This window comes from Paramormyrops kingsleyae, chromosome 19, assembly GCF_048594095.1.
Source record: "Paramormyrops kingsleyae isolate MSU_618 chromosome 19, PKINGS_0.4, whole genome shotgun sequence".
NCBI classification, from domain to species: domain Eukaryota; kingdom Metazoa; phylum Chordata; class Actinopteri; order Osteoglossiformes; family Mormyridae; genus Paramormyrops; species Paramormyrops kingsleyae.
Genome location: NC_132815.1, coordinates 25800330 through 25816666, shown reverse-complemented (window position 1 = coordinate 25816666; position 16337 = coordinate 25800330). Strand labels below are relative to the sequence as shown.

At 44.1% G+C, this 16337-nt stretch overlaps 1 protein-coding gene and 1 long non-coding RNA gene across 2 annotated transcripts; both read left to right on the top strand.

Annotated features, from left to right (window-relative positions):
* The first annotated feature begins 3205 nt into the window (after nt 1-3205).
* LOC140581225 (mitochondrial pyruvate carrier 1-like) lies at nt 3206-5322 on the top strand. Its single transcript, XM_072703168.1, has 4 exons — nt 3206-4438; nt 4612-4708; nt 4908-5040; nt 5255-5322. Exons 1-4 carry the CDS (start codon nt 4403-4405, stop codon nt 5277-5279), a joined length of 291 nt encoding a protein of 96 aa, XP_072559269.1. The 5' UTR covers nt 3206-4402; the 3' UTR covers nt 5280-5322.
* A 9941-nt stretch (nt 5323-15263) lies between these two features.
* LOC140581138 (uncharacterized) lies at nt 15264-15980 on the top strand. The gene is made up of 3 exons (XR_011984179.1): nt 15264-15366; nt 15566-15698; nt 15913-15980. It is a non-coding gene; the product is annotated as an uncharacterized lncRNA (long non-coding RNA).
* The last annotated feature ends 357 nt before the right edge of the window (nt 15981-16337 follow it).

Genomic DNA, 16337 nt, shown 5'->3' with positions numbered 1-16337 from the left:
TGCTACTATATAACATAGCACTAAGCATGTCCACTGCAAAAATAACCTACAGACTTTACTCAAATAAAACCGGGCTCTCACGTCTCATGCATTAATTGACCGTGAGACACATGAATTACAACCAGCCCTTAAACGCCCTCCAACGTGTCCCCTTGTATAAAATTATTGGAGGATGCGCAGGCATGCGGACTTCAGGAGTGGAGTTCATAACTGTCCTGAGATATACAGAGTCAATAACCACCTACCAGCAAATCATTTGTTGTTTCCAGGTAAATCACAAAATAAGTTACGTGTGCATTACTACATGGATGCGCATACAGATGGAGTGCAGAAAAGATTAAAGTGTAAGAGCAAGATCCGATGAATGCCGTAGGCAGGGCTCTCAAGTCTCACGCATTAACCGTGAGACATATGTTTTGCCCCTGATGTAATCTCGCTTCAAAGTTTTGATGAAATTTGGGAGCCTTGAATCAAATAAGGTTACGATTTACAGTCACTTTTTGGAGTAAACTTAAACTGTTTTTTGAGTGAAATATACCCAATTTAAGGGAAATAAATATTTTAAATATGCATGGATGTGTAAAATATGGTTCACTTGTATGGTAAAAGAATTTTATGCTGTATTGTTTTTTTCTGTATACTACATTTACCAGCATGCTGTATAGCGAGTACGTGTTTTTTAGATGGACCAATTACAACGGAGAAATCCACTTTGTCCGCGAAATCGTGGTGGGAATGAATGCGTCAGTCGGAAGCTGTAGTTGGACAGGTAAGAAAAATCCAGTCTGTCGGCAAAGACTTTCCTTATTTTGTTTGGTATTGTGATCGTGGTTTGCCGTTGGAGTTGTGTATAGCTGGCAAGTTACAAATTACCAGGAGGGCAATGCTAGCTGACCAGCAGGAGCCAGCGCCTTTTGAACCAAGACTCGGTGAAGAAATTAAGGGAAACTCGTGGTCCGAGGATAGACTCACCAGAGACACTTGACCTGAGACGGGGAAATGACACACACGCGATGACGGAGCAAAGTGGTCGGCCGTAACCGACCTCGCCATAGGTTGTTCCGAAGCTACTATCGGTGGAGGTAGCGGCAGGACACCCGCTCCAGACTCCGGGACTGAGAGAATCCATTTGAGTAACGTACGCCTATACTGATACGCACACACACATAGCTATGGCATTGATAGATCTGGGTTTTAAAGTGGAAGCACTGTAATATCTGCTGGATTAAACTCCAGGAACTGAACATTCCTATGCACCGGCGGACGGCCCCCGACGACAAGGGCTTAATTTTCGTGTGTTTACATTTAATATATATTTATAATTCTGTCAAACGATTAAAAATTTTAATCAGATTAATCACAGGGTTGCTGTGGATTAATTTCGATTAATCATGATTAAATATCATTCATTTTTAATCTATATTAATCACATTTAATTTTGCATGAGCAAACCGACTCAAGAAAAAGGGGAATATATATGCACTTAACATGTTTATTGAACATCTTGAACATGAGTCGGATGTATTCCATCTGCCACAGAAGTGCAATACCATGGACCCATATCAAAAAGCAAGATTTTTTGCTTAGCCGGTCAACTTGTAGGATTTAAGGTACCTCAGTTTAAATGGTCTTTATCTTCGTTCGCTTACAATTAGCCCGAACTACCGTAAATCCGACAAATAATTCAACTACCGTATTTTTCGGACCATAAGACGCACCTTTTCCTCCCCCAAAAGAGGGGAGAAAAAGTCACTGCGTCTTATGGTTCGAATATTGCTCTGCTCACATGCTTTAACCCTCTGGGGTCGAGTGCATAGTTGGCGACGCAGCGTACTTCTCGCGTCTATCTCAGTTTATATCTCGCTGAAATCTTAATGTATAATCGTGAAAAAACGCTGGCTAAATCCGTAATCTGTCTTCTTTTCAAAACGTCCATTGTCGGAAGTATTACAGTTTTTAAAATTAGGTTAAATCGGCAAAAAATTAAACTATGTCCCCTTACTTTGTTTTACCTGCATCGGGGGCGTGTAGTACCGCTGTCACCCGAAGATCGCTATTCACATTCTAAATAGCCGCATTAGCGCGTATTCAAATCGCATTCGCATGGTAATTTGGTGAACAACGCAACGGTGAAACACGATCCAAATACATCCCAATCAGCGCCATAAAAGGGGGGAGGGATGTGGCCAGGTGTCAATGGATCATTCATACACATGAAAGTTTTTTGTTACTGAAGAGTCTCCTTGTTTCTTTGTACTTTTATTGTTTTTTACTGACTTTATTTGTTAATAACAGTGATAATGGTTCTTAATGCTCCTGTTGACTACTGTTCACTTTACATGGTTGACGTAAAATATTGTAGGACACTATTTGGTTCAGAATATTTTTTTTCTTCATTTCCCTCCCCTACAACTAGGTGCGTCTTATGGTCCGGTGCGTCTTATGGTCCGAAAAATACGGTAATCATGAAGTCCAATTCTAGCCCGGTTAATTGCAATTGTTAGCAATATCAGTTGATAACACATTACGTGCGGTGCTTTACATATAAAACTCCGCAGCAACACATCCACAGATAACTTGGACGGTATAGCGTGTGCGACCGATTTAATGAGCCACAAATGAGAAGTAGTGCTTAAACAGTAAAACTACAAGGCGCAGCTACAGTATCTTGGATTCTGAACTCGGGATCCTCTGTGTTGCTCCGAGACATTTCTCGGATCTCCGAGAAACGGGAGCGCATGTCGTTACTTCTGGCTTCAAAACTCCGGAATCCGACTCGGAATACGAGTTCCGAGGGCAAATGGAACACACCAAAACTGCCCGAAATGGGTTGACAGAGACATTTCAGGGATTTTTAATCATTCTGCGTTGCACATGGGTTAATTGCGTTAAAAATTTTAATCAGATTAATCACGATGATGGATTAATCCGCGTTAACGCGTTAATTTCGACAGCCCTAATATATATATATATATATATATACTGTATATATATATATTCACATCTATCTGGAGGATTAAGGGTCATGTCCACCACGGGGCAGTGCGAGCAAACCATCTTGGTCGGCTCCTTCATTTCCAGTCTCACGTTGTATGAGGTTGTGGTATGAAGTGTTGTATAATACTGCTGCCGCATTTCCTGTTCTGCCCACCGCTCCACATCGTACTTCCCTTTGCCACACATCACTTTACTACCCCATGTTGAATGTTGCGTTGTATGTTAGATATCGCGTAGTAGTAAGTAGTTTGTAATTAGGCGGCAGGACATAGGAAAAAACCCATTTCTGTAGTAAGCTTTGCAGTATCTATAAAGAAAAAAAATGTTAAATCAATTTCTCACAAATGTCTTGAGTGCTTTAAACAGTAAGGAGGAAAACATTAGTGCATGCAGAGCTGTTGCAAAATTAGAGGCTGTAAACTTGGTTTACATAGTTTAACTAATGTTAAACATATGCTAGATAATTATGAGGAGCGGTCATTAAAATTGCACAGCTTGTTTATATTTTCATAGGAAACAAAATATAATGTTCTAGTGAAACGTAAACCGCACAATCGGCGAATTTTATCACCAAGACTTATATATACAGTACTGGAATCATATTGAAAAATAACATTGATTATGAAAGTAGGCAAGTAAGAATTTAAAGTTAGGATTTCATTGTACTTTGTACACATGACACTGCTTTCTTAGAACTTTAAACTGCCATTTAATTTTGAAGACTGTGTACACAGAGGGACACAATAATCCTCAGAATGTTTTCTGTCTTTCCTCTGAAAACATTGCCCTGTAAAGATGTCCTCCAACTTACAGGGATATTTGGGGGCTGGTGGCAGGATCAGTACTCCGGTCACTGGAAAAGAACTCGCTCTCCATTCGGACTACTGTGGTGCTGAGGTATCACTCACTGCACGGCTGCACTCAGGTTCTCACCCCTGAGGTGGTTCATCGTGTGGTGGGTGCAGCAATGCGCTGTAATCAGCCCACACCGCCTTACCTACCTACCTCTGAAAACATACTGTTCTTCTAGTCACTCATTCTGAGAAAATCAGATGCTACTTTAATACAAAAGGTGACCATACTGCCACCCCAATTTTTGTTAGTACTACAGCTTGCGCACATGTTAATTCCTCACATAGGTGCTCAAGCGATGCATGGAATCAATGATGAAAATGCGTGATGGCCACGATGTGTCAAGTATAAATTTGCCCTTATACTGTGTGGTATACAAGTAACAGCAGGTTGTTTGGATTTGTTGTCACAATTGGGAATGAGTTAAACTTCGCCTTGTAGATGTAACCATAAAGTCATTGCTTACATGTGGGTCTCATTGCAGAAGTGCTGCTGGTGATCACAGAATTGCACTTATCTTTTTGTTTGTTCTCTTTGCCTTTCCATGATCTAAATGTGCCTTTTGGGAAAACCTTCCAACAAAAGCACGGTAAGAAAGTCACAAATTGATTTTTTTTGTTATTGTAAATATAATTTTATGACTACTGTTCAGTAATCTCACACTAATATGGTGTAAGAATACTCTGGAATTTCTTTACTGGTACTTTCACCCTGCTACATGTTAGATCAGCTCTGAGTTTGTGTTTTGTTGTTTGATTTCAGCACTTCTGGGGACCAGTCGTTAACTGGGGTCTGCCCATCGCGGCCATGGTGGACATGAAAAAGAGTCCTGACCTCATCAGTGGCCGGATGACTTTCGGTAAGAGACAGAGGGCTCACCTTCTATCTGTGTGAGCGTCCACGGAGTCAATTGGGACTCCAGAGGGACTTTTTAAAGGAGGTTTTAAGCCTGTTGCTGTGAGCTGTTCCAGTGTCACCTCCCTAGTCTTGCTGTTATTGCGGTGACTTCCTCTCCTTCTTTCCGGCCTCTGACCCCTGCCTGACCTCTGTCTCTCCAGCTCTTACCTGCTACTCGGTCATGTTTATGAGGTTCGCGTATCAAGTGCAGCCCCGAAACTGGCTCCTATTGGCATGCCACGCTGCAAATGCGACGGCACAGACCATCCAGGGTGCCCGGCTCATCCAATACAAGTAAGCCCCCACCAGGCTCCCTCTAGTATATTTAAATCATCACCCCTCATCTGTTGATTAAAGCCATATTACTGCTTGACATAGCATTTGCAGCCAGCAGCCAGGCAATCATTCAGCCAGCTTTTCTTCCAGTCAGATCCTTCCTTAACAGTGTCACACAGGTACCTTTTACAGGTCTGTGTTCTTCATGAATGTTTTTTTTCTTCCATTTCAGAATAGAGCAGAAAAACACAAAATGAGCCTGTGGAATGTGTGCTCTCAATGGGATCTCCCCTCCTCCTGTCCTTCCAAATATATATATATATATATATATATATATATATATATATATTTATATATATGTGTGTTCATGTCTTTCATTCTTCTTTTTATGAATCCACACGTTACTAAGGCCAATTCATTGCCCATGCAAAGTGCGAGGGGAAAACATATAAGAAATTTACAAACGAGAGGAGGCCATTCGGGCCATCAAGCTCGTTTGGGGAGAACTTAATTAATAGCTCAGAGTTGTTAAAATCTTATCTAGCTCTGATTTAAAGGAAGCCAGGGTTTTAGCTTGTGTTACACTAGCAGGAAGACTGATCCTCTCAGCATCTGCAGAGCTACAGTACAGGTCAGGGTCTTTACATCAGTCTAGCAGGTCTATAGAGATTCTTACTCTAGGTATTTATTGTTGTCTGCTGCATTTTTCAGTCAATGCAAAAAGCAGAGGATCACAAAAGAATGGATCCCAGGTCAGGATCAGTGAGGAGTAGGTTTATCCATTTTCTGAAACTGCCTGCCCTATTTTGGGTAGTGGGGGGGTTCAGAACCTATCCTGAAGGCTATGGGCGCATAAGGCAGGGAGCAGCCCAGGATGGGGCACCAGCCCATTGCTGGGCACACTCACACATGCACACCTATGGGCAATTTGGTAAATACAATTAACCTCAGCATGTTTTTGGACTGTGGGGAGACACCAGAGTACATAGAGAAAACCCCATGATGACAGGAGGAGAACATGCAAGCTCCACACACATTAGAGTTGCAGCAGAGACTTGAACCCGTGTCCCAAAGGTATGAGGTAACAGTGCTAACCACTGCACCACCATGGCACCCCCAAGAATAGGTTCTGACCCAAAAATCACACCTTATACAGACTGCTGTTGGTTATTGTGTCTCGCACCATTTCCTGAGGTCATATCACTGCTCTGGCATGTCAGGTCTACCTCTTAAATTATTGTTAGCTTTGTAGCTGAAGGTTTAAATGTTGAATGCAGTGTTCATTTTTGAAGATTCAAGATTGTATAACTATGTATGTGACAGTTAAAGAAAGTACAACACGTAGTGAAAAGCATCCTGAACGGCTCTTTTGTAGACTGTGCAAGTTAAAAATCCAATTATGCTAAAGTGCAAAAAGCTAAAATGCGAGCAGAGAAGTATGTTCAAAATGAACGGTAACACAGACATAAAAAAGTGACCAGTGTAACAGTGCGGATATGGTGAGGGGTACAAGAGCACAATGTACATCAGGGTGTGAGGTGCAATGGCACGTCCAGGTTCAGAAAGCTTATGGCCTGGGGGTAGAAACTCCTCCAAAGCCTCTCAGTCCTGGTCATGATGTTCCGGAGTCTCTTTCCTGATTTCAGAAGCTGATTTCAGACAGGCTGCTATTGGGGTGGGATGTGTCCTTTATGATCCTGAAGGCCCTGCTCCTACATCTCTTGATGTTAATGTCCGTAGGATCGTTGGAGAGACCCCGAACTTCCTCAGCTGTTGCACGTGGTACAGGTGCTGCTTAGCCCTTTTGGACTGGACTTGGATGTGAAAAGTCCACGTCACGTCGTCAGAAATGTGGACACCCAGATATTTAAAACTCCTCACCCTCTCCACAGGAGATCCGTTGACGGTGAGGAGAGTGTAGACCCTCTGCTGCCTCCTGCTGAAGTCCACCACCAGCTCCTTTGTCTTGTCGACATTCAGCTGGAGACTGTTGTCGTGACACCACGCTGATAGGCTCGCCGCCTCAGCCATGTAGGCCGACTCATCGTTGTTGGTGATGAGCCCCAGCACCACTGTGTCGTCCGCAAACTTAACAACGGTGTTGGAGCGATGAGTGGCCTTACAGTCATGAGTGTAGAGTGCGTACAGCAATGGATCGAGTACGCACCCTTGTGGAGATCCTGTGTTGATGGTGATGCTGTTGGAGACACAGCTCCCAACTCTCACCACCTGTGACCTACCAAAGAGAAAGTCCAGCACCCACACACACAGTCGGTTGTTTACTCCTAAGCTCCTCAGTTTAGTGAACAGCCTGTTGGGCACTATTGTGTTAAATGCTGAACTATAATCAATAAACCGCAATTGCACATAGTTGGCCAGTTTCTTGTCCACATGGCTGAGGGTCGTATGCAGGACGTGGGAGATGGCGTCCTCCGTTGATCTGTTGGAGCGGTAGGCGAACTGCCGGGGGTCAGTGTTGCTGGGGATGGAGGAGGAGATGGTGTCCTTCAGGAGCCCCTCAAACACTTTCATGACCACCGTTGTTAATGCAACAGGCCAGCAGACATTCAGACATGAGGGCTTACTGTTCTTGGGTATGGGGACGCATGTCCCAGTCTGTGAAACAGCTTTGTAGCCCTGCTTGTACGGTGTGTAACAGTGATCCAGGGTGTTTACTCCTCTCGTCGGACACGTAACATGCTGGTAAAAGTTCGGCATAACTTGCCTGAGGTTCGCTTTATTAAAGTCCCCTGCCACAATGAGCGCTGCGTCCGGGTGTTTGTTTTGGAGCGCGCACAACACATCGTGGAGCTCGGATAAAAGCCGAACCTGTGTCCACGTGGGGAGGGATGTAGACCGGCGTGGTGATGACCGAGGTCAACTCGTGAGGCAGGTAGAAAGGACGACACTTTACGCTGAATGTTCTGAATGTTACAATCCCTCATGTCGCGCTGGAAAGTAACTCTGGCTCTCAGGTCGTCCAGCTTGTTCTCCAGTGGCTGCACGTTAGCCAGCAGGATACTAGGCAGTGGGGTGTGACGTACTTGCCATCTCAATCTGTTTCGGATGCCGCCGCGTGTCCCCCGGCGTTTCTTTGTTCTACGCCGCGGGCAAGCGTTGCGTCCATTGTTGCTGTCGTTCGAGCCGCTTAATGTCTCCGACGGCCAGGACGGATCAAGCTTAAAAGTGTTTGAAATGTAGTTTGAAGCCTGATTTCCGATGTACAGTAGTGTCGTACTATCGTAAACTAAACCCAGCAAAGTTTGGGTATAAAATAAAACGAAAACTAAATAAGTCTGCACAGTCTGCACGGAGCGGTCAGGAAGGCATCCGGACGTGGCCGCGCCATGACGGGAATGTGAAAGGTGGTTATATTGTTTGGTGGGGTTTTTTCTTTTTAATTCTTAAACGCTGTGTTAAACAGTTCGAATGAACTGGTGGCAATAGTAATGCAGAAGCTTAAGTCGGGGTTCAATTTGTTATGGAAACATCAAGGCACCCATGCAGTTAAGTGTGGGAGCTTCTGGTGGTTAATGCTGGTCCTATTTCTCAGAAGGCAAGGTTCAAAGCAAACGAGAGACAGATAGCAGAAGGATCAGGGTTCCTGCTCAGAACCATATGAAGGTGCTTCAAGTCGTCGTAAATCTAGCGGAAGCCCTCGGGACCAAGGATCACTCTCTCTTGGAAAGACGTCATATTAAACCCTGTATTTGATCGGTGTGGTAGTGAATGAATTTAGCCATTTGCTTAATAATGGAGGGATGAATGGAAGGATGAAATTGAGTGAAGGTGAAGTTGGTGCTTTAAAGACAATAAAATATTTGCACACATCACTTGTATGCTAATTCCCGAAAAGGAGGAAGATTACCATCCAAACCACAGCCCTGCCTGTTGAAGCCATTATTCCAGGGTGCACCATTATGTAGCTGAGTTACTTAATGATGCAGGTGAGACACCCAAGTAGACGGTGTTCAGAAGCAGCTTTACACTTAACATGCAATAGAAAGCAATGGATACTTTCAGTTATTGCTCAGAATATGTCATTTTTTAAACTGAATGCCTTGCATATGAAAGATTTTTTGTTGTTTCAGAGTTAATGAGCTTCCTTGCTTCTTCCAGTAGGTGCCAAGATGAGAACCACCATGTAGAGAGCAGTTCCAAGACAATATCTATATGTCATTATAAATAAGAAACCGGTCTTAATGCTTTGCCTGGTGAAATAAAGATTACATAAAAAATAAATCTATGTACTTCTACTTCTTTTGTTTTAATATTAACCTGAATAATAAGCGTATATGTCTGACAGGCTCGTCCTTTTTTATTTCCAACTACTATATTGGGAAATAATAACCTACTTCTTTTGCATGCAGATTGAAATATTGTTATGTCTAAAATGGTGAAATGGAAGCCCCCAATGATGAGGTTTTAAGTAGGGTTGCAGCAACTAATCGATTAAATCGATTAAAATCAACAATTAAAATAGTTGGCAACTAATTTAATAATCGATTAGTTGGGTCTACGTTATTATACACGTAAGTACAGTGGCTACCCCCTAATTTGGGAGCAGTAAGCTAACCAAAGCCGCGGTGGCAGCATTAAGCTGGATGCCGACCGCCATAAAAGAAAAAGGAGACGAGAACCAATGAGCAGGTTACGTGACGAATTCTGGAGGAATTGAAGAAGAAAAAAACCTTTGAAGAATGGCGGAGGCGGACACAGCAGAGGAGGCAACAAAAGCACAGTAAGAATGTCACAAATTGATTTTTTTGTTATTGTACTGTAAATATTATTTTATGACTACTGTTCAGTAATCTCACACACTAATATGTTGCAAGGATCCTCTGGAATTTCTTTACTGGTTCTTTCACACTGCTACATGTTAGATCAGCTCTGAGTTTGTGTTTTATTGTTTGATTTCAGCACTTCTGGAGACCAGTAGTTAACTGGGGTCTGCCCATCGCAGCCATGGTAGACATGAAAAGGAGCCCTGACGTCATGAGTGGCCGAATGACCTTCGGTAAGAGGCAGAGGGCTCACCTTCCGTCTGTGTGAGCGTCCACGGGGTCAACTGGGACTCCAGAGGGACTTTTTAAAGGAGGTTTTAAGCCTGTTGCTGTGAGCTGTTCGAGTGTCACCTCCCTAGTCTTGCTGTTATTGCGGTGACTATCTCTCCTTCTTTCCGGCCTCTGACCCCTGCCTGACCTCTGTCTCCCCAGATATTACCTGCTACTCAATGGTTTTCATGAGGTTCGCATATCAAGTGCAGCCCCGAAACTGGCTCCTATTGGCATGCCACGCTGCAAATGCGACGGCACAGACCATCCAGGGTGCCCGGCTCATGCGACACAAGTAAGCCCCCACCAGGCTCCCTCTAGTATATTTTAATCATCACCCCTTATCTCTCGATTAATGCCACATTACTGCTTGACATAGCATTTGCAGCCAGCAGCCAGGCAATCATTCTGCCAGCTTTTCTTCCAGTCAGATCCTTCCTTAACAGTGTCACACAGGTACCTTTTACAGGTCTGTGTTCTTCATGAATGCTTTTTTTCTTCCATTTCAGAATAGAGCAGAAAAACACAAAATGAGCCTGTGGAATGCGTGCTCTCAATGGGATCTCCCCTCCTCCTGTCCTTCCAAATATATATATATATATATATATATATATACTTAAATATATGTGTGTTCATGTCTTTCATTCTTCTTCTTATGAATCCACACGTTACTAAGGCCAATTCATTGCCCATGCAAAGTGCGAGGGGAAAACATATAAGAAATTTACAAACGAGAGGAGGCCATTCGGGCCATCAAGCTCGTTTGGGGAGAACTTAATTAATAGCTCAGAGTTGTTAAAATCTTATCTAGCTCTGATTTAAAGGAAGCCAGGGTTTTAGCTTGTGTTACACTAGCAGGAAGACTGATCCTCTCAGCATCTGCAGAGCTACAGTACAGGTCAGGGTCTTTACATCAGTCTAGCAGGTCTATAGAGATTCTTACTCTAGGTATTTATTGTTGTCTGCTGCATTTTTCAGTCAATGCAAAAAGCAGAGGATCACAAAAGAATGGATCCCAGGTCAGGATCAGTGAGGAGTAGGTTTATCCATTTTCTGAAACTGCCTGCCCTATTTTGGGTAGTGGGGGGGTTCAGAACCTATCCTGAAGGCTATGGGCGCATAAGGCAGGGAGCAGCCCAGGATGGGGCACCAGCCCATTGCAGGGCACACTCACACATGCACACCTATGGGCAATTTGGTAAATACAATTAACCTCAGCATGTTTTTGGACTGTGGGGAGACACCAGAGTACATAGAGAAAACCCCATGATGACAGGAGGAGAACATGCAAGCTCCACACACATTAGAGTTGCAGCAGAGACTTGAACCCGTGTCCCAAAGGTATGAGGTAACAGTGCTAACCACTGCACCACCATGGCACCCCCAAGAATAGGTTCTGACCCAAAAATCACACCTTATACAGACTGCTGTTGGTTATTGTGTCTCGCACCATTTCCTCAGGTCATATCACTGCTCTGGCATGTCAAGTCTACCTCTTAAATTATTGTTAGCTTTGTAGCTGAAGGTTTAAATGTTGAATGCAGTGTTCATTTTTGAAGATTCAAGATTGTATAACTATGTATGTGACAGTTAAAGAAAGTACAACACGTAGTGAAAAGCATCCTGAACGGCTCTTTTGTAGACTGTGCAAGTTAAAAATCCAATTATGCTAAAGTGCAAAAAGCTAAAATGCGAGCAGAGAAGTATGTTCAAAATGAACGGTAACACAGACATAAAAAAGTGACCAGTGTAACAGTGCGGATATGGTGAGGGGTACAAGAGCACAATGTACATCAGGGTGTGAGGTGCAATGGCACGTCCAGGTTCAGAAAGCTTATGGCCTGGGGGTAGAAACTCCTCCAAAGCCTCTCAGTCCTGGTCATGATGTTCCGGAGTCTCTTTCCTGATTTCAGAAGCTGATTTCAGACAGGCTGCTATTGGGGTGGGATGTGTCCTTTATGATCCTGAAGGCCCTGCTCCTACATCTCTTGATGTTAATGTCCGTAGGATCGTTGGAGAGACCCCGAACTTCCTCAGCTGTTGCACGTGGTACAGGTGCTGCTCAGCCCTTTTGGACTGGACTTGGATGTGAAAAGTCCACGTCACGTCGTCAGAAATGTGGACACCCAGATATTTAAAACTCCTCACCCTCTCCACAGGAGATCCGTTGACGGTGAGGAGAGTGTAGACCCTCTGCTGCCTCCTGCTGAAGTCCACCACCAGCTCCTTTGTCTTGTCGACATTCAGCTGGAGACTGTTGTCGTGACACCACGCTGATAGGCTCTCCGCCTCAGCCATGTAGGCCGACTCATCGTTGTTGGTGATGAGCCCCAGCACCACTGTGTCGTCCGCAAACTTAACAACGGTGTTGGAGCGATGAGTGGCCTTACAGTCATGAGTGTAGAGTGCGTACAGCAATGGACCGAGTACGCACCCTTGTGGAGATCCTGTGTTGATGGTGATGCTGTTGGAGACACAGCTCCCAACTCTCACCACCTGTGACCTACCAAAGAGAAAGTCCAGCACCCACACACACAGTCGGTTGTTTACTCCTAAGCTCCTCAGTTTAGTGAACAGCCTGTTGGGCACTATTGTGTTAAATGCTGAACTATAATCAATAAACCGCAATTGCACATAGTTGGCCAGTTTCTTGTCCACATGGCTGAGGGTCGTATGCAGGACGTGGGAGATGGCGTCCTCCGTTGATCTGTTGGAGCGGTAGGCGAACTGCCGGGGGTCAGTGTTGCTGGGGATGGAGGAGGAGATGGTGTCCTTCAGGAGCCCCTCAAACACTTTCATGACCACCGTTGTTAATGCAACAGGCCAGCAGACATTCAGACATGAGGGCTTACTGTTCTTGGGTATGGGGACGCATGTCCCAGTCTGTGAAACAGCTTTGTAGCCCTGCTTGTACGGTGTGTAACAGTGATCCAGGGTGTTTACTCCTCTCGTCGGACACGTAACATGCTGGTAAAAGTTCGGCATAACTTGCCTGAGGTTCGCTTTATTAAAGTCCCCTGCCACAATGAGTGCTGCGTCCGGGCGTTTGTTTTGGAGCGCGCACAACACATCGTGGAGCTCGGATAAAAGCCGAACCTGTGTCCACGTGGGGAGGGATGTAGACCGGCGTGGTGATGACCGAGGTCAACTCGTGAGGCAGGTAGAAAGGACGACACTTTACGCTGAATGTTCTGAATGTTACAATCCCTCATGTCGCGCTGGAAAGTAACTCTGGCTCTCAGGTCGTCCAGCTTGTTCTCCAGTGGCTGCACGTTAGCCAGCAGGATACTAGGCAGTGGGGTGTGACGTACTTGCCATCTCAATCTGTTTCGGATGCCGCCGCGTGTCCCCCGGCGTTTCTTTGTTCTACGCCGCGGGCAAGTGTTGCATCCATTGTTGCTGTCGTCCGAGCCGCTTAATGTCTCCGACGGCCAGGACGGATCAAGCTTAAAAGTGTTTGAAATGTAGTTTGAAGCCTGATTTCCGATGTACAGTAGTGTCGTACTATCGTAAACTAAACCCAGCAAAGTTTGGGTATAAAATAAAACGAAAACTAAATAAGTCTGCACAGTCTGCACGGAGCGGTCAGGAAGGCATCCGGACGTGGCCGCGCCATGACGGGAATGTGAAAGGTGGTTATATTGTTTGGTGAGGTTTTTTCTTTTTAATTCTTAAACGCTGTGTTAAAAAGTTCGAATGAACTGGTGGCAATAGTAATGCAGAAGCTTAAGTCGGGGTTCAATTTGTTATGGAAACATCAAGGCACCCATGCAGTTAAGTGTGGGAGCTTCTGGTGGTTAATGCTGGTCCTATTTCTCAGAAGGCAAGGTTCAAAGCAAACGAGAGACAGATAGCAGAAGGATCAGGGTTCCTGCTCAGAACCATATGAAGGTGCTTCAAGTCGTCGTAAATCTAGCAGAAGCCCTCGGGACCAAGGATCACTCTCTCTTGGAAAGACGTCATATTAAACCCTGTATTTGATCGGTGTGGTAGTGAATGAATTTGGCCATTTGCTTAATAATGGAGGGATGAATGGAAGGATGAAATTTAGTGAAGGTGAAGTTGGTGCTTTAAAGACAATAAAATATTTGCACACATCACTTGTATGCTAATTGCCGAAAAGGAGGAAGATTACCATCCAAACCACAGCCCTGCCTGTTGAAGCCATTATTCCAGGGTGCACCATTATGTAGCTGAGTTACCTGTACTTAATGATGCAGGTGAGACACCCAAGTAGACGGTGTTCAGAAGCAGCTTTACACTTAACATGCAATAGAAAGCAATGGATACTTTCAGTTATTGCTCAGAATATGTCATTTTTTAAACTGAATGCCTTGCATATGAAAGATTTTTTGTTGTTTCAGAGTTAATGAGCTTCCTTGCTTCTTCCAGTAGGTGCCAAGATGAGAAGCACCATGTAGAGAGCAGTTCCAAGACAATATCTATATGTCATTATAAATAAGAAACTGGTCTTAATGCTTTGCCTGGTGAAATAAAGATTACATAAAAAAGAAATCTATGTACTTCTACTTCTTTTGTTTTAATATTAACCTGAATAATAAGCGTATATGTCTGACAGGCTCGTCCTTTTTTATTTCCAACTACTATATTGGGAAATAATAACCTACTTCTTTTGCATGCAGATTGAAATATTGTTATGTCTAAAATGGTGAAATGGAAGCCCCCAATGATGAGGTTTTAAGTAGGGTTGCAGCAACTAATCGATTAAATCGATTAAAATCAACAATTAAAATAGTTGGCAACTAATTTAATAATCGATTAGTTGGGTCTACGTTATTATACACGTAAGTACAGTGGCTACCCCCTAATTTGGGAGCAGTAAGCTAACCAAAGCCGCGGTGGCAGCATTAAGCTGGATGCCGACCGCCATAAAAGAAAAAGGAGACGAGAACCAATGAGCAGGTTACGTGACGAATTCTGGAGGAATTGAAGAAGAAAAAAACCTTTGAAGAATGGCGGAGGCGGACACAGCAGAGGAGGCAACAAAAGCACAGTAAGAATGTCACAAATTGATTTTTTTGTCATTGTACTGTAAATATTATTTTATGACTACTGTTCAGTAATCTCACACACTAATATGTTGCAAGGATCCTCTGGAATTTCTTTACTGGTTCTTTCACACTGCTACATGTTAGATCAGCTCTGAGTTTGTGTTTTATTGTTTGATTTCAGCACTTCTGGAGACCAGTAGTTAACTGGGGTCTGCCCATCGCAGCCATGGTAGACATGAAAAGGAGCCCTGACGTCATGAGTGGCCGAATGACCTTCGGTAAGAGGCAGAGGGCTCACCTTCCGTCTGTGTGAGCGTCCACGGGGTCAACTGGGACTCCAGAGGGACTTTTTAAAGGAGGTTTTAAGCCTGTTGCTGTGAGCTGTTCGAGTGTCACCTCCCTAGTCTTGCTGTTATTGCGGTGACTATCTCTCCTTCTTTCCGGCCTCTGACCCCTGCCTGACCTCTGTCTCCCCAGATATTACCTGCTACTCAATGGTTTTCATGAGGTTCGCATATCAAGTGCAGCCCCGAAACTGGCTCCTATTGGCATGCCACGCTGCAAATGCGACGGCACAGACCATCCAGGGTGCCCGGCTCATGCGACACAAGTAAGCCCCCACCAGGCTCCCTCTAGTATATTTTAATCATCACCCCTTATCTCTCGATTAATGCCACATTACTGCTTGACATAGCATTTGCAGCCAGCAGCCAGGCAATCATTCTGCCAGCTTTTCTTCCAGTCAGATCCTTCCTTAACAGTGTCACACAGGTACCTTTTACAGGTCTGTGTTCTTCATGAATGCTTTTTTTCTTCCATTTCAGAATAGAGCAGAAAAACACAAAATGAGCCTGTGGAATGCGTGCTCTCAATGGGATCTCCCCTCCTCCTGTCCTTCCAAATATATATATATATATATATATACACTTATATATATGTGTGTTCATGTCTTTCATTCTTCTTTTTATGAATCCACACGTTACTAAGGCCAATTCATTGCCCATGCAAAGTGCGAGGGGAAAACATATAAGAAATTTACAAACGAGAGGAGGCCATTCGGGCCATCAAGCTCGTTTGGGGAGAACTTAATTAATAGCTCAGAGTTGTTAAAATCTTATCTAGCTCTGATTTAAAGGAAGCCAGGGTTTTAGCTTGTGTTACACTAGCAGGAAGACTGATCCTCTCAGCATCTGCAGAGCTACAGTACAGGTCAGGGTCTTTACATCAGTCTAGCAGGTCTACAGAGATT